Source organism: Mesoplodon mirus (genome assembly GCF_964341445.2).
Source record: "Mesoplodon mirus genome assembly, chromosome: 6".
NCBI lineage: Eukaryota > Metazoa > Chordata > Mammalia > Artiodactyla > Ziphiidae > Mesoplodon > Mesoplodon mirus.
Genome location: NC_138982.1, coordinates 61,508,364 through 61,533,857, shown reverse-complemented (window position 1 = coordinate 61,533,857; position 25,494 = coordinate 61,508,364). Strand labels below are relative to the sequence as shown.

Here is a 25,494-nt window from a genome sequence, read left to right as displayed (position 1 = left end):
AAAGAAAGCAAAGCTTATCAAAGTACTGTGATAGCTCTAGGACCTTCTAGAAATCTAGGAGCGCAACAGGATTATAACCCAGGTCAGAATCCTCTTTCGATCTCTTTCTCCTATAGAAGCCAGGTTCTCATTCTTTTTAAGCAAGTTATATAAACAAATTATATCTGGTCCATTAGCGTGAGAACCTAATTTAAAGAGAAAAAGGTCTGAAGTTTTAGTTTTTGTCCTGTCATGTAAATATTACGTAACGTTACTTGTTATTGAATTTACCACTGTTTAAATTTCACTCTTTCAATGTAACTAAAGACTGGAAACTGAGACTGGATAATTCCTGTGACCTTGTCAGAATTCCTCGTAACTAAAAATTCCTCACCGTTGTCAGTGTACAATTTGCTAAACAAACTCTTCCTCCAAAAAAAACTACCAAAACTGCTCTGGAAGAAATTAAGTTTTATAGCAACAATCCTTGCCCATACATGAATAGATAATTATCCTAGCCACAGAAGAAAAAGAAGTTGTCTAGAGGATTGGGAAATTATTGCTCATGTATTACACAGTATGCAGTATTTGGTTGTTTTTCAAAATCTTTGGAAAATTCCTATGCTTCCAGAATACATGATTACTCATTTTAAACCTTTGATTTCTTCCCAAAGTCTGATTTCAGACTCCGAAGGTATTCTTTGCCTAAAGCTGCTGGCTGACTCTACAGACTATAATAAATGTAGGTCATAAAACACAACTCAATACTGAAGTCATAAAATTTGAAAGAGAACAAAAATTATTACCTGAACTTATCCATTATTTCAAATTCAAGAAGGGTATGTAGAAGTACATAAAATCACTAATGGCAGCGTCTTCATAGTATTACTTTTTCAGGTTGGAGTGTGCTGCTAGTTTCTTGAAAATATCAGTGTAGAGCTTTTCAAAGGCCAACATTGGGGAAGCTATTCAACGTCTATAAATTGAATTTACATAACATTGCCTTTGGGCAGAACTTGTAATAGATGAGCTATTCATTCTGGTCTTGCTAGCTCTGTCGTAAGTTCTATCTTATTTTTGTTTCTAGCATTTAAAAAATGGTATTATATAATTATATTTCTATATGCCATATATTTAACAATATAGTATGTAAAATTTAAAAATTGTAAATCTTGAGGAATTTCTCCAGTTTAATGTTTTATTCCTAAGACAGACAGGAAGAAATTAAAGAGATTCAAAATCTTACATTTGAGAAGGGCTAAGGCAACATTTGGGAACCTTAGTAGTCTCTCCAGTTTTAGTAAATTTGTCATTCTAACAAAATTTGTTCATTTTCCAAATAGGGGAAGGCAAGAAAATTATAGTCAAGAGATACAGCTAATTTATAAAAATAAATGACTTTAAATTAATAATGTTCAGGATCCTAGAGCAAATTTTTCAGTTAAACCTCTTTACAAATTGAATTCAATATTTTTTTAATTTGCAAGAGAAATCAACACTTAAGATGATGAATTTTAAATAATATTTTAAAAATATATAACTAGGTGTGGTGATGGATGTTACTAGACATTGTAGTGCTCATTTCAAATGAATGCATATATAAAATCATTATATTGTACCTCTGAAACTAATATGATGCTGTATGTCAATTATACTCAATTAAAAATAAGTAAATAAAATTTTAAATGGCGTTTCGGTATTAATAAACGAGTTTTAACCTTTTCATGTGAAAATTGCTGAAATCAACTATCTTTTTTTCTCTATAGGAAACTTCACTCTTTATCTCTGCCTTTTGGCTATCACCTAATTAGCACACAGGCTTCCTGCATGCCATCTATACCTGCCTGTTTCCGAGGGGTAAAGGAAGCTACATTCAAGGTATTCTGTCTTTTTGAGGATTCTGTGAGAGATGTTTTTAGAACTCCTTTTTACAAGATTTTGCTAATGACCTGGTGGTAATTGTTAGCAGATTAACAAGGTAACCCTGTGGCTAAACGCTTAACAAAGCAATTGAAACCCCACTCAATGTGTCTTGGTGCCTTGCTTTGGTCTGTCTCTAAGCTGCCATGTGGGTAACTTTGAACTATTTAAGGAGTTAGAGGAGAGTAAAGGGGAAAGTAGATGATTAGATGAAAAGTAAAATGCTTTTCAATAACAGAAACCACACCATCAGCACCACTGGTAAATACTTTGTGAACACACTCTGATAATGGAGGAAATGATTTAGAAGGTTCTACTTGCCACCGGATGTGTAGCTAAAGACACAGAAATTATCATTTCAAACTTCTTTAACCTTCTAAAGCAGGACCATCCAGGATACCCTAAAGTCTTCCAAATTCTAAGATGGCACAAGAAATTATTTTGAATTTGTTGCTTAATGTTTATTATAGCTAACATATTAATTTTAGAAAATAGTTTTGTTCCATAGAATGTTAGAATGAATGGAAAGGGACCGTAAGTGAGACTCAGAAGTGAAGTGAACTTCCCAAATCTTCTGCTCCCTGGTTCAGGCAGCTTTTCACTAGCTCACTGCCTTCAGTAACTCAGACACTTCAGATAAGCAGATGGACCACAGAAAAGATCAGTGGCCAATGAAACATACATCTTTAAATGTTCCCCTCTAAACGTATAGTTTGTTGGAGTCCTTTGTATTAAAGAGGTGTTTGGTTTATCCATGACCATTTTATAGAATTGGTATTTTAATTTTATATGTTATCTGTAGGTATTTATAGTAATTTCTTTCTTTTTTTTTTTTTTTTTTTTTTTTTTTTTGCGGTACGCGGGCCTCTCACTGTTGTGGCCTCTCCCGCTGCGGAGCACAGGCTCTGGACACACAGGCTCAACGGCCATGGCTCACGGGCCCAGCCGCTCTGTGGCATGTGGGATCTTCCCGGACCAGGGCACGAACCCGTGTCCCCTGCATCGGCAGACGGACTCTCAACCACTGTGCCACCAGGGAAGCCCTATAGTAATTTCTTAATCGTCATGAGACATGGCTGGTCATATTTATGATGTATCTAATGCTGAGTCCTGGGTCAGATATTCTATATTCAGTTTCAGAACTGTTCCTAAAGGAAATCATAACCTGCCTCATAAACATTCTTTATGCTCTAGTTTCCAGGAACATTCTGAGTCAAAACAAAGGGACTATCAATGTTTTTACCTAGAAATAAAGTAGAGCAAATTTTCAAATAAATAAGAAGAATCGAGTTACCTCAGGATTAAGTTCAGCTCAAATTAAAATTGTGAAATAGAAATATTTGTCTCGTGTTATTCTGCTCCTTCTCATTCTATTCTCTAGTTCAACTCCAACTCCTGGCATCCAACATCCTAATGATTGCCTTTAGTTTCCCAGAATCCTCGCCTTTGACTGTGCCCTTCACTCTTCACCACCCACCCATGTACATATAATACATTGGACTTTCCTTCTTGAAGACAAAGTATACTAATCTAAAATAATCCTTCCACAGTCTTGAGAGCAAGTTCAAGATGGCTGTGTAGAAGATCCTGAATTCACTTCCTCCCATGGACACACATATGGAACAAGTCCTTCTGAAAAAGACCTGAAAACTAGCTGAACAGCTCCTCCACAACAAAGGATAAAAGAGCCACATCGAGACAGGTAGGAGAGGGAGAGATACATTCTCACCAGAAACCCCACTCCCTGCACAGAGAGCCCCAATCTGTAGGGATCTCACAAATACAGAGCTTTTCCCTGAGAAATGAAGTGCTCACGCACCACATCAGGCACCCTAACCCCTGGGACCTGCACCGGAGAGAAGAGCCCCCCAAACGTCTGGCTGTGAAAACCAATGGGGCTTACATCCAGGAGACCCAAAGGGCTTTAGGGAACTGAGATTCTGCTCTTAAAGGGCTTGTGTGCAAACTAATGTTCCCAGGGACCCAACACAAAAGCAGCAGCTTGAAAAGCTTGTAGGCTGAATGTGAAGGAGGTTCATTTGCTAATCTTAAAGCATTAGGGTCAGGGGCCTGACCCCCAGCTCTCTCTTTTTGCACTCTCCCTCTACCTTGCTAGCACCACAGGCATGTGCAATCACAGCCCTCTCCAGCTTCCCCACTAAAGCCTGAGGGTGTGCCCCATGCCTGTGCTCTCCCACTCCCTTGCAAAAAACAGTGGATGCTCCCCAACCCTGTGCTCTCTCACTGCCTCCATAAAGCTGGTGGGCATGCCTTGACCCTGCACTCCCCTGCTGCCTCGCTAAAGCTGTAGGCAAACGTGATTCACACAGGAAACGATCCTTGATTGCCTGGCTCTGGTAGCTGGAGCTTGCATTTCTGAGCCCCACAGGACTGAAACAATTGGAGAGACAGTTCTTGGCAGGCTACGGGCACTGCACAGACATCAGACTGAAACACACCCCAAGTCTGCCTGTGAAAAAGGCCTGTTTACTTGTCCCAGAGCGTCAGCTTGTGGGTCAGGCTTCATGTTTGCCGCACATCTGGAGGCTACAGAGGAGCTCTCAGGAATGAGTCTGGAGGAGCCATCTTTGCGTTCTCCCTTGGCCTCACTACAGCTCACTAGTACGTCCCAGAAAGGAACTTATACACTCATCTAGAGCCCCAGTTTTTGCAACTGTAACCCATGGGACACTTCCAGATCACCTGGTCTGGAGGCCAGCAGGGCTTACAAATGAGGTACCATTCATAAGACTGTATATGTTGGCATACTTTAAAAAATACTGCCTGAGTGTCTGGCTTCCAACAGGCTAACTGAGACTTCTCCTTTTCACACATGCTCAACAAATGGGACCTATCAAGAATACATTAGGCTGCTCAGACAATCAAAATGTTTGAGAGAAAGCCAAGAGCTAGGACAAGGTTGAGCTAGAAAGGTTCATCTCCTATACAAGGCCAATCCTTAAGACTGGGAAAGGTAGTTGTTGCACCTAATACATAAAAACCAACACAGGGTCAAGCAAAATGAGGAAACAGAGGAATATGTTCCAAAAGAAAGAATAAGATAAAACCTCAGAAAAAGGACTGAAATGGAGATAAGTAATCTACCTGATAAAGAATTCAAAGTACCGGTCATAAAAATGCTCACCAAACTGGGGGTTAGAATGGATGAACACAGTGAGAACTCAACAAGGAGACAGAAAATGTAAGGAAGTACCAAACAGAAGTCACAAAACTGAAGAAAACAACAACCGAACTGAAAAAATACACTAGAGGGCTTCAACAGCTGACTAGATGAAGCAAAGAACAGAACAGCAACCTGGAAGACAGGGCAGTGGAACTCACTTAAACAGAGCAGCACCCTCCCCCAAAAAGAAAGAAATTTAAAAATTGAAGATAGCCTAATGGACCTATGGGACAGCATCAAGTGGAATAACATTTGCATTATAGGGGTCGGAGAAGGAGAAGAGAGAGAGAGAAAAGGGGCAGAAAACTTATTTGAAAAAAATAATGGTTGAAAACTTCCTTAACCTGGGGAAGGAAAGAGGTATGCTGGTCTAGAAATCACAGAGAGTTCCAAATAAGATGAAACCAAAGAAATCCACACCAAGACACATTATAATTAAGATACCATAAGTTAATGATAAAGATAAAAATACTTACTATATCCAAGGAAACCCCCATAAGACTATCAGCAGATTTTTCAGCAGAAACTTTGCAGGCCAGAAGAGAGTAGCATGATATATTCAAAGTGCTGAAATAAAAAATCTTCCAAGCAGATACCTTACCCAGCAAATTTATCATCCAGAATTGAAGGAGAGACAAGAGTTTTTCAGACAAGCAAAGCTAAAGGAGTTAATCATCACTAAACTGACCTTACAAGAAATTTTAAAGGGGATTCTTTAAGCTGAAAAGAAAGGGCACTAATTCATAACAAGAAAACACGTGAAAGTAAAATTCTCACTGGTAAAGGTAAATATATAGTAAAGGCAGTAGATTAATCATATAAAGCTAGTATGAAGTTTAAAAGAGAAAAGTTGTAACAATAACAATAACTACAATAATTAGTTAAGGGATATACAGTGAAATGTGACATCAAAAACAAAATATGTTGGAAGAGAGGAAAAATGTGGAGTTTTAGAATATGTTCAAACTTGCTATCAACTTATGAAAGACTGATATATATATATATATATATATATATATATATATATATATATATGTATACACACACACACACACATACACACAAGCACAGGCTGTCATATGTGAGCCTCAAAGAAAAAAACCTGTACACAAAAAAGCAATTAGAAAGGAATCTTAGCATAACACTAAAGAAAGTCATCCAACTACAAAGGAACAGAGCAAAAGAAGAAGAGCAAAACAGAGAGGAGCTTCAAAATAGAAAACAGTCAACAAAATGGCAATAAGTACATAACTATCAATAATTACTTTAAATATAAATGGACCACATGCTCCAATCAAAGCACAAAGTGTCTGAATGATTAAAAAACAAAAAAAGATCCATCTAAATGCTGCCTACAAGAGACTCATTTCAGATGTAAGGACACACAGACTCAAAGTGAACAGATGGAAAAAGATGTTTTATGCAAATGGAAACTAAAAGAAAGCTGGGGTAGCTATAATTACATCAGACAAAATAGAGTTTAAAAGAAAGGCTGTACTGAAAGACAAAGATGGGCAATGCATAATGATAAAGGGGTCAATTGAATAAGAAGATATAACATATGTAAATATTTATACACATAAAATCAGAGCACCTAAATATTCAAAGTAAATGTTAACAAACCTAAAGGGCAAAATAGACAGCAATACAATAAGAATAGAGGACTTTAATACCCCCTTATATTGATGGATAGATCATCCAGGCTGAAAATCTATAAGGAAACATTTGCCTTAAATGACACATTAGGCCAGATGAATTTAATAGATGTATAGAGAACATTTCATCCAAAAGCAGCAAAGTGCATATTCTTCTCAAATGTACATGGAATACTCTTTAGGATAGATTATATTTTAGGCCACAAAACATGTCTCAATAGATTTAAGAAGATCATTTCAAGCATTTTTCCAACCATAATAATATGAAAGCAGAAACCAATTACAAGGAGAAAACTGCAAAAAATCATAAATATGTGGAGACTAAACAACATGCTACTGAACAACCAATAGGTCAATGAAGAAATCAAAGGAGAAATTAAAAAAAAATACCTTAAGACAAATGAATATGGAAATACAACATACTAAAATCTATGTAATGCAGCAAAAGCAGTTCTAAGAGGGAAGTTCATAGTGATACAGACCTACCTCAGCTAACAAAAATCTCAAATAAATGAACAACTTTATACCTAAAGGAACTAGAAAAAGAAAAACAAGTGAAGCCCAAAGTTAGTAGAAGGAAGGACATAATAAAGATTAGAGCAGAAATAAATTGAACAGAAACTAAAAAGACAATTTAAAAAAATCAGTAAAACGAAAAGCTGGTTCTTCGAAAAGATAAACAAAATTGACAAACCTTTAGCTAGACTCACTAAGAAAAAAAATAGGACCAAAATAAATAAAATCAGAAATGAAAGAGGAGAAATTACAAATGATACCACAATAAACAAAGGATCATAAGAAACTACTACAAGCAACTATATGCCATTAAAATGGACAACCTAGAAGAAATGGATAAATTCCTAGAAACATACAATCTTCCAAGACTGAATCATGAAGAAATAGAAGATCTGAATAGATTGATTACTAGTATGGAGAATGAAACAGTAATAAAAAACCTTTCAAAAAACAAAGTCCAGGACTAGGCAGTTTCACTGATGAATTCTACCAAACATTCAAAAAAGATTTAATACCTATCCTTCTCAAATTCTTTGAAAAAATTGAATAGGAGGAAATGTTTCCAAACTCATTTTACAAGGCCAGCATTACTCTGATACCTAAAATGGACAGGGACACCACAAAGAAGGAAAATTATAGGCCAATATGCCTGATGAACATAGATGTAAACATCTTCAACAAAATACTAGCAAACTGAATTCAACAATACATAAAAAGGATCATACATCATGATCAAGTGGGATTTATTCCAGGGATGCAAGGATGATTCAACATCTGCAAATCAATCAACATGATACAAAATGAAGGATAAAAATCATATGATCATCTCAATAGATGCAGAAAAAGCATTTGACAAAATTCAAAACCCATTTATGGTTAAAAAAATCACTCTCAATAAAGTAGGTATAGAGGGAACGTTCCTAAACATATACATGACAAGCCCACAGCTAACATCATACTGAAAGGTGAAAAGCTTTCAGCTCTAAAATCCAGAACAAGAGAAGTGTGCCCACTCTTTCCACTTTTACTCAACATAATATTGGAAGTCCTAGTCACAGCAATTAGGTTAGAAAAGGAAATAAAAGGCATCCATACTGGAAAGGAAAAGGTAAAACTGTCACTATTTTTGGATGACATGATTTTATATGTAGAAAACCCTGAAGACTCTACCAAAAAAACCTGTTAGAACTAATAAACAAATCCAGCTAAGTTATAGGGAACAAAATCAGTATACAAATATTGGTTGCATTTCTATACTCTAAAATGAGTTATCAGAAAGAGAAATTAAGAAAATAGTACCATTTAAAGTTGCACTGAATTCCTACAAATAAATTTAACCCAAAAGATAAAAGTAGATAAAAAATAAAGATAAAAGATAAAAATGTTAACGATGTTAACATTTAACATTGTTAAAATGTCCGTATTACCCAAAGCTATCTACAGATTCATTTCAGTCCCTATCAAAATTCCATGGCACTTTTTACAGAAATAGAGCAATTGTAAAATTTGTATAAACTACAAAAGATCCGAGGTAGCCAAAGCAATCTTGAGAAACAAGAACAAAGCTGGAGGCACCATGATCCCTGATTTCAAACTATATTGCAAAGCTATAGTAATCAAAGCAGTATGGTATTGGCATATAAACAGATACATAGATCAATGGAACAGAATAGAGACCTCAGACATAAACCCATGCATATATATGTGACAAAGGACTAAGGATACACAATGGGGAAAAACAGTTTCTTAAGTAATGGTGTTGGGAAAATTGGACAGCAACACACAAAAGTATGAAACTAGATCACTATCTTACACCATATACAGGAATTAGGTCAAAATGGATTAAAGATTCGCATGTAAGACCTGAAACCATAAACCTTCTAGAAGAAAACATAAGTGACATTGGTCTTGGCGGTGATTTTTTGGGTATGACTCCAAAAGCAAAGGCAACATAAGCAAAAATAAACAAGTGGAACTACATCAAACTAAAAAGTTTCTGCCCAGTAAAGGAGACCATCAACAAAAGAAAAAGGCAACCTATGGAATGGGAAAAAGTATTTGCCAATCACATATATGATAAGAGGTTAATATTGAAAATATATAAGGAACTCATACAAATCAAGAGCAGAAGAAAATCCAATTAAAAAATGGGCAGAGGACCAGAACAGACACTTTTCCAAAGAAGACATACAGATGGGCAACAAGCACATGAAAAGATGCTGAACATCACTAATCATCAGGGAAGTGCACATCAAAATCACAATAAGATACCATCTTACACCTGTTAGAATGGCTTTATCAAAAAGACAACAAAGGAGGATGTGGAGAAAAGGGACACTTGTGTACTGTTGGTGGAATGTAAATTGGTGCAGCCACTATGGAAAACAGTTTGGAGGTTCCTCAAAAAGTTAAAAATAGAACTACCATATGATCCAGCAATTCTACTCATGGATATTTGTCCAAAGGAAATAAAAACATTAACTCAAAATATCTCTGCAACCCCACTATAATTGCAGTATTATTTATAATAGCCGAGATATGAAAATAATCTAAGTGTTCATTGATAGACGAATGGATAAAGAAGATGTGGTATAATATACAATGGAATACTACTAAGCCCTAACAAAGAATGAAATCTTGCCATTTGTGACAACATTGATGGACATTGAGGGTATTAGGCTAAGTGAAATAAACCAGACGGAGAAAGACAAATACCACGTGATTTCACTTACACGTGGACTCTAAGAAATAAAACAAATGAACAAACAAAACAGAAAAAACACCCAAACTCATGATATAGAGAACAGATTGGTAGCTGCCAGAGCAGAAGTGGGTGGCAGGTGGGGCAAATGAGTAAAGAGGATGAAGAGGTACAAACTTGCAGTTATAAAATAAATAAGTCATGGGGATATAATGTACAGTATGATGACTGTAGTCAATATTGTTTTATTTATTTGAAAATCACAAAGGAAATAAATCTTAAACGTTCTCATCAAATGAAAAAAAGTTTGTAACTTTGTATGGTGATGGATGATAATTAGACTTATTGCAGTGATCATTTCACAGTATATATAAATATAAAATCATGTTGTACACTTGAACCTAATATAATATTATATGTCAATTAAACCTCAATTATTTACATGAAATTAACATTGTTTATTAATTTAAAATATCAATAAAACTAAAAGTCAAGCAAACAGAAAGCAAAGCGACAATAATAATTTCTGAAAAAAATTTTCACTAACAACTCCTTCATTTAGCACAGCAACTATTTCCACTTTTGCGTATTACCATCTATTTCTGATCGGCATAGTTATATTTTATTTAATTAAAATTATAAAACAGCATATTTTTTTATATAATGCTTTTTAATTACCACTACATTTATAATATTTTGGTTTCCTATATAGTCTTAATCATTATACTTTTAAATGTCTACCTATCTATCCTATTCAATGATGTAACGTACTTAGCTGGTCTCCTATATTTGGACATTTGGATAGCTTTTTTAAAAAATAATTAACAGTGAATATTTTATAAATGCTGTATTTGGTTTTTTGTTTGTTTTTACATCTGCTAATTATATTTTTTAAGGATAAATTCCCAGGAATGCTATTTCTGAGACAAAGTGTATAAACAACTTTGTAGTCTGAATAGTTATACTAATTTTTATGTGCGTTAGCAGAATTTTTCATTCAACATCACATAATTTCAGAAAATATGCTAATTAAGTTTTGGCTTGTGTGATGTATTTGTTATTCTAGCACAAGTGATAAGTAAATTTTGGCTTATGAGATGGGGAAGAGTTGGATTAAAGGAATGCCAGAAAAAAGGCGATGTGTGACTAGGAATTGTATTATGATGATGAGAGTTCCCTGTTGAAAGCATGAGAAAAACATTCATGGACTAGGGACAGAATGATAGTCACAAACAGGTATAGGCAAAATGTAAATGGCAAGAAAAAAATGAAACAAAAAACAGTTTCAATTAACATTAGGTTTCTTTTTAGTAAGCACATTGTGGATCTTAGATGGAGAATGATGCCTGGAAGCCAAAGATGGCTCCATTTTCAACAGAAGATCAGGATGAGGGTTTGAAAAGAAATGGGACAAGAAACCTCAAGTTTTAAAAATGCAAAAAAAAAGAAACAAATTCTTTCTCAAAATGCCCATTACTTTCCTTTCCTTTTCCTCAGGTAATTACTTAATCAAAGGAAAGCAAATTGGATATATTAATTAATAGAAAGATGTTAAAGAATGAATTATTAACTTATTATTCCTCCCAAGAATTTTGTGGGAAAATGTGTTAAAGGACTGAACTCTAAAGGCATAATCCTAGACAACCTGATAAAAAGAGGAGTGATAATTGTGGTTAGAAAAGTTTGGCTTTTCACTATTTAGTTCCTGATTTTCCTGCCCAATTATGAAGGAGCTTAGGAAAAATTAAAAGGTGACTCAAGATGCCTAACGCCTGGATACAAATCCCATTTAAGTCACAAACTATCTATAAGGTCAAGGGTAATTCAGGAACCATTAATTCTCTCATTTGTCAAATGGAAGAGATAATCATATCTGTCCTATCTAGCTTAGAGGAAATTGCTTCAGAGAGAATAAACCCACAGGATTCAAGAGATTAGCAAAACTTTAGCCTTCATTTAGATAAAATTGAAAGCTGTAGTGGTACTTGTCATTGTCCACCTAAATTTGTTTGTACATTTCTGGAAAACTATAGTTGATTTTTAAAATTAGCTTCAGCTACCCAGTTAAAACTGATAGTTTTCTGATTATAATTAGCGATTGAATTTCTTTCCTTTAACTGTTGAGAGGGGGTAAATTATGACTTCAAAACAGAGGAGTTTTCTTGTAATACACCAATTTCAACCAGATTTCTAATTCTTGGTTTGTAACTTATGGACTAACATTTTCATTATGCTTTAAATCTCAATAATTTTTGAAGTAGTTACTGTGTGCAAGGCACAATGCAGTGAGGGCAGCAGAAGGTGAAGATTTGATGATGAATGAATCTTGGACCCTTCTGTGAAGAGCTTGCAGATGTGGTGGTTATTTTTTTAAAGGCTAAACTGAAGCTCTGGTTGGAAATTAAATTTCTCAAGGAGACAGCAAAGCAAGGAAAGAAGAGGCCTCATGATGTAATCAAGATATTTCTAATGAATGCCTCTTAGACAAGGCAACTGGGACAGGTTAATCAGTAGAGTCAGTTACAGCTGGGAAAAATAGGTGATGCATAAACATCTTAAAACACATAAATCTACTTTCCTTTAATTCTCTCTTGATGCAGGGTCAAGGTTTTTGCTTTGTGTGTGGATCTGTTGTTGGTTGGAGCTCACCTTTGTCTGTTAAGCCATAGCGCATCATTCAGATTCCAGTTTTAGCTTTGTTGAGTGGTGCAAGAACTTAAAGACACGTGCATGGTAAGGTCACTCAATGTAAAATATGTCTAGATTTGAAAAATATTTTTCTTGGCCTTGTTTTTCACCTAATTTGACTGCAATTTTTCTTTAAGCTACCAACCATTATGAAGCTTTTCCAAACCACTCATATTAATTTTCATAGAAACAACTCTTTTTTTACTCTCATATCTCATTAGTTTATATAACATTTGATTAAATTTCATAATAAAAACAGCAAGTGTAATTGCATAAACAATTTTTAGAATAAACTATTTGTCTCTACTGACTGAGCATATAGGTCAGTAAGTATACACAGATGGATTGGAGGTTCAATTTTTTGTGCCAGGAGCCTTCAGCCCTGAAGTGTGGTGGGGAAGGAACCCATTTACAGAGAGGAGAAGAGCCTCCTCTAATCCTGTGAATTAGTTACCTGGAGTTAAGGGCTTCTACTGTACATTCAAAGGCTAGTGAGATAAAAGGAGGAATAGGTGATTAAGAACAAGGTATGTGAGAGAAGTAACAATGAAAGCAAAGGTGTTGGGAAGAGGGTACTTTGAAGAGAGAGGGGAGTCTTTCTGATTGAGTTACAGAGAGGTCAAGTAAAGTTAACTGATTAGGGGTGGGGTGGAAGATTGCAGTACTTGGGGCATAAATGGGTGATAGATAATTAAGAGGAGAGAAGTAGTAAGAGTGGACTCTGCTTTTGTTATGTTTGGCTGAGAAGGAAGATAGATTGGGTGGAGTTTGAGGACGAAACTAGGTTGAGAAGAAGTTTGGTTTTGGAGTTTGGGGTTTTGTTTTTGGATTAGCATACACTTAAAAATTTTAGAAAGGAGCTAGTAGAGAGGAGTAGGTTAAGAATGTAAAGGGCTACATTTAAATATATTAGAATATATGGAACATGATTTCTTAAGGCAGTGCCCTATCATAGATCATTTTGCATTTTAGAGGCTCAATAAATTATGGAATGAATGGTCTTCAGAGTTACCAAAAAGAAGAAAATTGAAAACACTGTCTGGCTAATAGAAAAAGAAATTTGCTTGAGGACGTCAGGTAGTGTGTGCTTATATTAATTCACTTGGATTAAATGTGTACACCTGAAAAAATGGGCATGGTTGTCTGATAATATCTCAAGTAGAGAATCTATAAAAATGTCTATTTATTTAAGAAAAGAGACTAACTCTGCTTTGAAAAGAGTAATTGGTCCATTGAAACCTGTTAGGTATCACTATCAGATATTATGTTTACTAAGAAGCTTATGGCATATGCAAATATTTTATAATGTTAAATGGAAAAGGTAGAATATAAAATTGTACAAACAATATGATTATAACCATGTTAAAATACTTATAGAAAAAGTAATTTGTTTTATCTTACTACTTTTAAGTGAGTAAATGAAGCAGTGGGGTGTGGGGGGGAGCAGATATTTTTACTTACTCCTGAAAACCTATTTATTCTTTTCAGGATAATTATGCTTTTGATTCATTTGCAGTTTTTAACATTATTGAGCATATCCCCGATCATAAGATCTGTTTCTCTACAAGGAGTGAGTTGATAGCACAACATGCAAAAAGAGAGCAAAATCCCTAGCACTAGGCTATGGGGCCACACATTTCCCCTCCCTCTTCTCTCTCCCAATGGCAATCAGTTAAGTGCACTCTCCCACTGAGTGACTTCAAATGTGACTTCAGTATCCCTCTCAACCTTTGCCTCTAACAATGATGCCTAACACTGTGCCTGGTACATAGTAAACATTGAATATATTTTTATTGAGTGAGTGAATAAACTTGGCACACAAGATGGAATCTATTTTCGATCTCTGCCATGTGTCAAAGTAAATAACAGAGGGATTCACAAGATAAATGTTAAAGAGTGACATAGGAAAGAGAGAAAAAATTCGAGAAAAAAATGTAAGATAAAATTTATCTGATTTTAATTGCAGAACAACTTTCTGAGTAGGGAAGCATTAGAAGAAATCACAAAGGAAAACAAATAAATAGATTGGATTACTCAAAAATCAAAACTGTTGTATTTTAAACAATTTTTAAAAACTTAAAAGCAAACAGAATATTTGCATAGATTCAATAGATTGCGTAAATGACATAGATTTAACAACTTTAAGTTATATAATTATATGTATATTGTTAAAAAACACTAGGATAATTTAAAATTGCAAAGTTTATAAATAGGAGGTAAACAACCAGTAGATATGTAAGAAAATATTTAATCTCAGTGATCAAAGAAATAAAAACAACGCTAATAATCTCATAACTAATAAAATAAGTTTTAAAAAATGTTTACATTAAGATTGGCTTATTGTGGTAAGAATATTTTTGAAAGCAATACAGATAGATCAAGCACTGTAGAATATGCCTTCATGCCTTTTGATTTAGTAATTTCCCTTCTAGGAATATATCCGTGGAAAGCAATCTAGAACACATGAGAACATTTCTGCATACAAAGATAATCATTACAAAGCTAGTTATTGTAGAGAAAAATAGAAACAATTTAAACACTGAACTATTTGTAATCATTACAAAGCTAGTTATTGTAGAGAAAAATGGAAACAATCTAAACACTGAACTATTGGGAAATAGTTAAATTCTGATATAAATGGTATATAAAAATATTAACCAGCCATTAAAACTTGTTCTAACTTGGAATCCTCAGAAAGGGACCTTGAAAAAAGGATTTGTGTGCAAGAGTGTTATTAGGAAGAATTCCATTGAAAAATCAATATAATTTCAGGAAGGATGGCAAACATGCAGCCCCATAGAAAGTAATTTTGCTCAATCTGCTTTATTCAGACTACCAATTTAAATTTTAACGTCATCCAGAAACACCCTCACAGGCACACCCAGAAATAATATTTAATCAAAATCTGTGCACCAATATCTGGTCCAATTGTGTTAACACATAAAATTAACCATCACATGGAAGATGAAGAAGAAAGGAATCAAAGACAGTTCTCTGTGTTCTACCTTAGATCCTTGTGTGAACAGTGGGTCCATAATTTCTGAAGAGAGTATGGAAAGAAGGACAGACTTGAGGTACCGGTGAGAAGTTTAGTGCTGGACATGTTTTGTGGAGCGTATATGGGGCATCCAATTGTAAATATACTGCTTTGGATTTGGATTGGAGATACAGAATTGACAGTGGTCAGTATATAAGCTTTAGAAGGAGAGGATGAAATTCCCCAGAGGAAGTGTGTATAAAAAGAAAGGGTAGAGGGTGAAGGATGGAACCCTGGAGGATTATAAATATGAAAGGACAGGAGAAAGTCAAAGTCACAGAGGCAAGATAACAGAATGAGACCAGGAACCCAAGGCAGGAGTTTCAAGAATGAAGAAGAGGAAAACTATCATCCACTGCCAAGAGGTTAAATATGGTAAATACTGAAAAAAGTCCAATAAAAATAGCAAATAGGAGGTTTGTGTTATCTCCAGGGAGAAAACCTTACAGAGGTGGGATGGATTGAGAAGTGCCAATGCATGCAGAGGAGGTAGAGACATGAAACATACACTTATGCTGTCAGCAGCTTAGACTGATGGAAAGTGAAGAGATGACTCAGGATGGAAATAGGTTAAAGAATATTTTTCTAAAATGCTGAAGGGAAGATCAGGGATGGGAAGAGGAAAGACAGGGAACAAGGTCCCTGAAGAAGAATGAGATCAGAAAGAAATAAGATCCAGAGTACATGGAAAGTTTGGTTTCAGACATGCTGGTATTACTGCCCATTCTTTTCTGGTCCAAATAAACACATGGAAGTTTGTCATTACAATATTAAATTGCATTCTATCATAGATGATGAATAAAAATTTCTGTAGTTTAGATGTTACCTTTATATATAAGCTTAGGACTGTGCTTAGTTTCATGATTTCAAAAAATATCTTTATCCAAATGGAATAATATATTTGAAATTACTGTGTAAACTCTGAAGAACTATATAACTGCCAGCAGTAAAGTCACTGGGAGTGATCTGAAAGAAATGTAATTTCTGTTCTTTATTCTCTACCTAAATAATAATAATATGTCCCAGGGCATATGTTTCTTTTGTAAGAGGTTCACAAAATTCCACTTTCTTGCCTTTCTTTCTTTTAACCTTTTTTTTCTTTTTAAAATACCTCCCAAAGATCTCCTTTGCTTTCTATCTTATGGTCCAGTTTTTTCCTGCACTGCTCTAATGATCTTTTCATAGTTCTCTATTTTGCTAATTTCTGCCCCCTTGAATCAATCCTGGACCTGTAGCCTAAATTTAATTTTCCTCAAACACTGATTGCTACTTCACTATTCTAGTCAAAATCCTTCAATAGCTCCCCAATTTCCCTGCATTAAATGCAGAATAAAGTCTGTATTTCTTAGCCTGGATTTCAAGGCACTCCATAATCTGGTCTCCACTTTTCTCTTCAACCTTCTCTCTAACTTCTACCTAGTACCTACCTATCTTCCACCCCCTTCAAATTGATATGTTTTGTTTCTTGAAGTCATCTAGATGGACCATATATTTTTATAAGGGTTGTGTATTTCCCAACTTACAGAAGCACCATTCACACTGCAACGTGGTTGGTGCCCACTAGCGTTGTACAGCTTACAACCTGCGTAAATGGAAGTGACGGCCCCTGTCTCAAAGAAGAAGTACTATTCCAACCTCTGAACTCCAATTATATCATGACCTGCAGCTGGATTTCCCTCTCTATTCTTCTGCAAACCTACATATAGAGAAATTATAACTAGTTCAAATTCAAACCCAGTATTCAAAATCTTCCATCAGCTAACTTCTCTGTAACCATCTTACCTTATCTTCAACATGAATTCTCCATTATGAATGGGCTGTTGTCTACCATCAGGTCTCTACATATAGAATGCCCACCTCTGAGCCATTTCATTCTTTTTCCTTCAACCCTCACTCTTTCCCACCCTCTTCCAACAATTCAAAGACAATCCATCTTTCATGAAATAAAATAGTTTTCACTATCTCTGTAAACCTTCAATGATTGTTCTACTCCACAATCATCCTTGCTTTCCTGAATTAGTATTAAGGTTATAATATGTGCTGTAATATTTAGCACTTGGTTAAAATCACATCTTCCATTCATTCATTTGTCATGCATCAAATTTTGTCAACCACCAGCTAGACTATGATTCTTCAGTGGTTGAAACTTTGGCTTTTATATCATTTATATCTCTTGAGCATAATATACAGTCATATAATATTTGCTTGTTGATTTGATATTTTCACTAAAATTTAAAAATGATAAAGCTAACCCTTATGTTAGTCTGTAAGATTCTTAAAAAGTTAATTTGTAATTTGCAGTGTAATTTCGTAGGGTTTTTTTTTTTTTACTGTCCAGCATGCTTCTTTTGTCTTTGAGTTCCATTAGGAAACTATGCTTTTATTTCTGTATCTGGTATGACTTTATGAAACCCAAGAAGAGCCAATGGTTTTCTTTCCTGGAGTTTGTGACCTGAGGCTGCTGGTACCTTTCTTGACTGCCAAGGGGAAAATATCTCCTTAAATAATGAAGACAAAGAAATATAGAAAGAGTAGAGAGATGGAGAGAGAGAATTGTAATGAAATTCTTTGAGCCCATAAATCCTTTTATATTTGAGGTCTGCTGCATCCCTGGATTGGCCGTTTATATGAGTCAATAAATTCCCTGTTTAGAAACTAAGCCACTTTGAATTGGGAGGGTTTCTGTTATTTTGCAACTGAGAGACCTGACTCTTACATTTGTAATATATAAACTTAAGAATGCTAGAATATGGGCTTCATTAGGAAAATGGGAGTCATGCCAGAATATTGAAGAGGATCAAAGTATTGTAAAATACACCTACTATTAAAAAAAATTGAAGCTAGTGTATAATGAAGAAACTTGGGGAAGGAAGTGTATGAATTATACTTGAACTATAACATTTATACATCTCTTTTTGGTCATAATGTTTTCTTAAGTATCTCTATCAACATCTGTCAACAAAACTTATTTCTAGCAAACTATATCCAAGTAGGTGAAGGGGTTTGAATTAGTATCTTTCTTATAGATATTTTAACCATTGGTATTTGTACCAAGAATACCAATTTGGCTATTGATATTCTTCAGAGATTAACCCTTTGCCCAAAACATAGAAAAATCATTGCTATGACTGAGTTTGAATTATTTTACAACATGTTTATAACCTTTTATTATCCATTTAATTCAAGGGTAGTGATGATTACATTTATTTGAACTAACCATAGGCTTGAAGGTAGAGTGCATTCTTTGGGTTGTATTACGCAAGGTATTTTTAGAGAATAGATGATCTTATTCCTTTGTCCTTTATCCAGTTATACTTGGCACTCAGAAGCCTAGCTTTTGCATTGCATGTACATGCTTAAAGAGGAGCTTAGAGAAGTTCTCTTTTCACCAAACTGTGGGCAGAAAATGACATGCTGTACAGCACGTGCCAAGTAAAGAAGCAAATTTCCCACAGAATCACGAGACAGCCCCATCTGTAACTCTGGGGTGGCTGTGGTCTCATGCCAAGTCTTTGCTCTGGAGGAGTTAAATAGGACTCTTTCCCAGAACTTCTGAGAATAGTCATGTCACTTGAAGGTTCCACTGGCCTAGACTCATAGGAGTCCTTTCTACCTAGCAGCTGCTTGGCTTGCTGCAGTTCACTTAGGAGAGGCCATGTTGCTCTTTGACAAAGCAGTTTCTTAATCTGGAAGACTAGGACCCACTTGGATAATCCTGAGATTAGTAACAATTTAAATTACGTTGTTTTTACCCTATTGGTAGAGTTGTGAAAACTTCTGATGCATTTTAGAAAGATTTCCACTTAAAATGTGTTGAAATAGAAAATTTTGTGTGGAAATTATAGTTGTCCGATATCTGAGAAAAAAATAGCTGGGCTAATTTTCTCTCCTTGGTGATTGATGAGATACAAATCACCAGATAGGCATTTCTATATTGAATTTGTATTGCAAGGTGAAAAACTAAACCAGTTTTAAATTTGATAATCTTCAGGGAGCAATTATGTCATTTTGAGGTGAGGCAGGAAATAACCTATTTTACATACTTCTAATTCTAATCTTCTGTTGTGACTGACCAGAGACTGGCTAGTCCACCTAGGAATAAACTGGGGCACTGAGAAAAAGCAGTAGAATGTGTGAAATTTTAGAGACAAGGGCCTGAGAGAAAATGCTGTTTCTTAGGGTGGCCCTTGAGGGAATAGTGCTTTTATTGTTGCAAGCATGCCTAAAGGGCTTCTTCCTTTTGTTTATTTCTTTTAGCGCCTATGTACTCATCTGTGTTAGTATAAATAAATTACTCTTTGCTTAAGCACTTCATGTAAGAGCCTATTTTCCCCATAGCCTGGAACAATGCCACCACTATCACAAGATGAAACAAGCATGAAAGATTGAGGAGTGCCTTGGTGAAGCAACATTCTGCTTTATTTTCTTTGCTCTTCAGATAATGACTCTGGGGAAGGAAGAGAAACTCCAGAACTACTTTGTTCTCTTCAAAGACTGAGCCTCAGGAGAAAAAGTAAGAAGACAAGACACCTTTCAGGCTGAAGGGCCACAAAACACGCCAGCCCTGTGCCTTTATTTTATTATATTGATGATACTGAGTTCAAAAATTACTTACTTTAAAAAAAAAAAAACAGCTATGGGTAGTCGATAGAAGAAAACTAATGGTAGTGTTTAAATCAAACTTTAGTTTGTTCATATACATTCTCAGTTACATTTCCCCTTGAAGAGTGCACAATTTTAATGCACAGGAGGAAAAAATAGCAAATGAAAAACCTCTAGATTCTCATCACACAATCAAATAAATAAAAGAGCATGTCTTCATAATTGTTGGACATACACAGATGAGTAAAGAATTGCTGAGATTTACTGTTAGTTGATGTGCTAGTTTCCAGTAAAAAAAACCCACAACAACAAATATGAACCCTTGCACTGTCAGTAAGTACAATGTGGAGTGAAACTAAGTGGCTGGTGATGTAGTTTTAGAGGAGCACCTAGACCATGGAAGGGAGAAAAGGAAAGAGAAGGGGAGGGTTTTCTTCAGGAGCATAATCTTTCCAGGTCAGTCCCTCTTCTCCAAGCTCAGTGAGGTCTAGGCTCCTGTCCTAACCATGGGCTATTCAGGTTTTGGCTTGCCCACCTCCAACCAACTGCATACTCTGTGACCTTGAACAAGCAATTTCACCTTTCCTGCTCTTGGTTACACACCCGTTGTTATGGACTGAATGTGTGTATCCCCTCAAATTCATAAGTTGCGCCCATAACCCCCCTCGTGACTGTATTTGGAGATAGGGACTATGAGGAGGCTCATTAAGGTCATCAGGTTGAGGTCCTAATCTGATAGTGTTGGTGCCCTTATAAGAAGAGGAAGAGACAACAGAGTCATCTCTCTCTGCCCTGCAAGGACATAGTGAGAAGGCAGCCTTTTGGAAATGAGACGTGGGCTCTCACCAGAACTGGATCTGTAGGTGCCTTGATCTTGGACTTCCCAGTCTCCAGGACTATGAGAAATGTTTGTTGTTTAAGCGACCAGTTTATGGTAGTTTGTTATAGCAGCCTGAAATGACTAAGACGACTGTAAAATGAGAAAAATGAGGTATATAGATCACCTCTTATACCTTTTCAACCCTAACATTTTATAACTGAAGTTAGAGGTTTGAAACAGTAATTAGATATCATATTTTGCCTCTTAGCTGAATGTATATGTGTGTGTATGTGTATATACATATGTCTCTAGATCCTTCTAGATCCTGTTGTGATTCCTTGTGATTTCTCTAAATGTCCATATTCTCTTACACACACTTGCCATCTCTGAGTAGAATGTTCAGGCTCTCAAATTGTCTCTTGTTGTTCAATCATATCTTTCCCATATTCAAACCACATTTGCCCACTTCAGTTTCAGCTGGACCAGTCAACCCTATGAGAAATGCCATGGAAGTGTTAAAGAAAAGGATCTAGAGGCCAGAATATATGATAGCAGAAAAGCTTCAGAAGTATGGATGATCTTAGGGTAAGTAATAAATATAATTGAGATATTTTAAGGTAGATATAATTATAACTAAAATGCTATTCATGCTGCTGTATTTTCCTCACAGTTTTTTGATGCCCGTTAGGCGTATGAGCCTCATTAACTAGAATTCCCTCAGAGTCCATGAAACAAATCTCTTCTTGCTGATTAGGTAGCTTATTTTGAATTATTGCTGGCAAGGCTTGGAGCTATGGTTACTCTTCTTTGAATCTTGAAGAGACGAAAGAAATCCAATATGAGTTTTTTAAAATGAAATTTATACCATGAATTAACATGAAAAAATGTTAGTTGTAATATTAAAACTTTTATATGTGATATTAAAAACTTAATATTCTTAATAAAACCTATAATATAGGACTTAATATAAGTCCTGTAATAGCAGAATTAAGTATTTTATTATCAAAAGTATTAAAAAAAAACAGCTACAAAGCCTTTTTTGAAATAGGTAGGAATATAAACTTTTGTGTATTTATTTACACCAACACATATTATCATTGTTTTAGTATTTGTTCTTGTGTTCTTTTCTTAACTTTGGGGGGAAAAAGTGAAAGATAAGTTATTGACCCTAGAGCTGGAAAGTCCGAGAGTTGGGCCAGTAGATTGAGGTGGTCAGTGTATGTATCCAGAGCCCCGGCTCTGTGACTCTTTCTGTACTCCGGTATCATCTTTATTTAGAGGATGAACCTTTGTGTTGGGAATTTTCATATAGAGTAGCTACATGACTGGTTTCTGAAAGATGACTGTATGTCACTTCATAAAGTTTTAATAGGACAGTACTTGTGCTTGCATGGAAAACTCTTGGCTACTTACTTTATGAGAGTGGGAGAGTCATGTGTTCTGGATGCCAAGGGAGAAGTCTTTCCAGTGGCTGGCTGATTCCAAAAGAAATCAGATGACGACCCTTGACATATTTACTGAGGAGATTTTTGCACCATCATCATGCAGGTACCAGTGGTTTGAACTTTCAAATATTTAGCTGCCTGACTTCAGAGATGTTTGATATAAGACAGTTTATTCTGTTCTGTTCTATTACTCGTTTTCCCAATGTAACACCAATAGCTACTTTACCTTCCTGTTATTGATATACTGATATTATTTCCTATATGTATACCACTTAATGAGTCAACATGAACATCCATTTTATCTCCTTTTGGAAGAAAAAAGGATCAATTATCAACCATCTCACTTAATTGCAATCCATGATTGGTGGGCTTTGGCTAAACTCCATGAGGAGCATGACCAGGTCTGTTTTGTTGAATGAGTGATGAATAAATTCACAAATCTCTCATATACTTTGATTCCCTCTTAGATCTCCAAGAGTTTCTCCTGCCAGTCCTCTGAAATCCCACCAACAAATTTTTTTTATTTAATATTTACCAGTTTGACCAGAGGGAACAGAGACAACACCCATTCTCTTTAATCCATCTGATCCTACTTATATTATTATATACTTATAATAATACCTTTGTTTATATTTAAAGTACAGATTATAAAGCACATTCACATACTTATCATCGAATCCTCATAACCACCTCAAGGTTAGCTTATGTGGTCAAATTGTGCCCTCCCTTAGCATCTGATTTACCTTTTCAGAATTTAGTAATTGCCTATTTAATATCTATCTGTGTGCCTTGCACAGTGCTTGGCAGACAGTATCTGTTGAATCAGTACTTGCCAAAGGAATGGATGACTTGATGAATGAATGAAAGTTTCTATCCCTATTTCATAGTTGAGAAAACTGAGAATCGGAACATCTGAGTAACTTGCCTAAATTCAGAGTTCAAAATAGGTTGAGCCAGGGCTCAAACTCTTTTGGACTTCAAGCCCTTTCTTTTTCCCAATCCAGCCGCTAGACTGCAGAGAAAATACAAAGACAAATTTATCAAACAAATAGAATTGATAGAAGCCAAATAGGAAGTATGATTGTATGTTAGTTTCCTGGAGCTGAGGAAACAAAGTAGCACAAACTAGGTGGCTTAAAACAATAGAAATTTATTTCCTCACAGTTCTGGGGGCCATAAGTACGAATCAAGGTGTCAGACGGCTTGGGTCTTTCTTGGGAGCTCAGAGGGAGGATCTGTTCTAGGGCTCTCCTCGCTTCTTCTGGTGGTTGACAGCAGTCCTTGGCGTTCCTTGGTTTGCAGCTGTATCTCTCCAATTTCTGCCTTTGTCTTTACACGGCTTTCTATTCTATGCGTCTGGTATCCTTTGTTCTTCTTATAAGGACACCAGTGGTTGGATTTAGAGCCCACTCTAATCCAGTATCACCTCATCTTAACTTGTATCTTAATTACATCTCCAAAGACCCTATTTCCAAGTTAGATCACATACACAGGTACCAGGGGCTAGGACGTCAGCATGTCTTTCGGGAGAACAAAATTCAAACCACAACAGATGATTTTTTAAAAAAGGACCAATATGTGAATAATTTAAATATGGTTGAATTATTTCCACAAGTAACACTTGCTATAGGACTAAGGTTATAACTTTATTAAATCACTTAATACAACATTTCCTCAAGTGTGTTTTTTAAACTAGTCTGTGGGATAATAGGAGGTACTGCTTAGGGGGGGAAAAGGGTCTTATCATTAAATAATTTTAAGAAACGGTAGGTCAAAGAAAGTTAAATGGCCTTACAGGCTATTTACAGTACTCCTCGGAGCCTTTAATATGCCAGAGTACATTGGGAAGATGTAGTACATTTCCCAAACTGATATAATGACAGACCATTTTTTAACTTGAGTGCTGTCCCAGGGAACACCCTTTATGAGACCCTGACTTCACAGGTAACATTATTTTGTAACTATCTGTTTACAAATTTGTCTCAGTAGGTTGTAAGCTTCTGAAAGGCAGAATCCATATTTCACTAATTTTTGAATCCTCAGAACATGCTTAGCATCTGACAGCTATAGGACCATGTGGTTGTACAGGACAGCGGTCCCCAACGTTTTTGGCACCAGGGACTGGTTTCGTGGAAGACAATTTTTCCACGGACCTGGGGGGTGAGGGGGATGGTTTCTGGATGATTCAAGCACATTACATTCATTGTGCACTTTATTTCTATTATTATTACATTGTAATATATAATGAAATAACTGTACAACTCACCATAATGCAGAGTCAGTGGGAGCCCTGAGCTTGTTTTCACTTGCCACTCACTGATAGGGTTTTGATATGAGTCTGCAAGCAATTGATTTATTATTGTCTCTGTGCAGTCACACCTCTGTGCTAATGATAATCTGTATTTGCAGCCACTCCCCAGCACTAGCATCACCGCCTCAGCTCCACCTCAGATCATCAGGCACTAGATTCTCATAAGGAGCGCGCAACCTAGATCCCTCGCATGCTCAGTTCACAGTAGGGTTCGCGCTCCTGTGAGAATGTGATGCTGCACTGATCTGACAGGAGGCTGAGCTCAGGCGGTAATGCGAGTGATGGGGAGCAGCTGTAAATACAGGTGAAGCTTCGCTCGCTCACCCGCCGCTCACCTCCTGCTGTGCGGCCTGGTTCCTAACAGGACCGGCACCGGTCTGTGGCCTGGGGCTTGGGGACCCCTGGTGTAGGATACAAATAGATGATGCTTACTGGACTTGTGTAACCCAACCACACTGGACACATAGAGTGGTATTTTACCAGTGAGGATTTCTTTTAGCTATGTCACAAATCCTGGCCACTCTTCCCTGACCATAAAGGGGTTACTTTTTCTCAGATAATAAGAAATTTGGGAGGAGGCAGTCCAGAAGTGATGTACAGCTGCTCAAAAGGAATCATCAAAGACACAGATCATCT

At 36.0% G+C, this 25,494-nt stretch overlaps 1 protein-coding gene across 1 annotated transcript in view; it reads left to right on the top strand.

Moving 5' to 3' along the window:
* Positions 1-25,494, top strand: part of LOC309805957 (uncharacterized protein) — a gene marked incomplete at its 5' end in the record, with an annotated part of 119,926 nt that overhangs the window by 9,233 nt on the left and 85,199 nt on the right. The window contains 4 exons of the mRNA XM_082624324.1: positions 1,746-1,857; positions 3,450-3,601; positions 20,119-20,193; positions 21,574-21,687. Of these exons, the coding sequence (XP_082480450.1) occupies positions 1,746-1,786 (41 nt within the window). The 3' untranslated portion in view covers positions 1,787-1,857; positions 3,450-3,601; positions 20,119-20,193; positions 21,574-21,687. The remainder of the gene's footprint in view (positions 1-1,745; positions 1,858-3,449; positions 3,602-20,118; positions 20,194-21,573; positions 21,688-25,494) is intronic.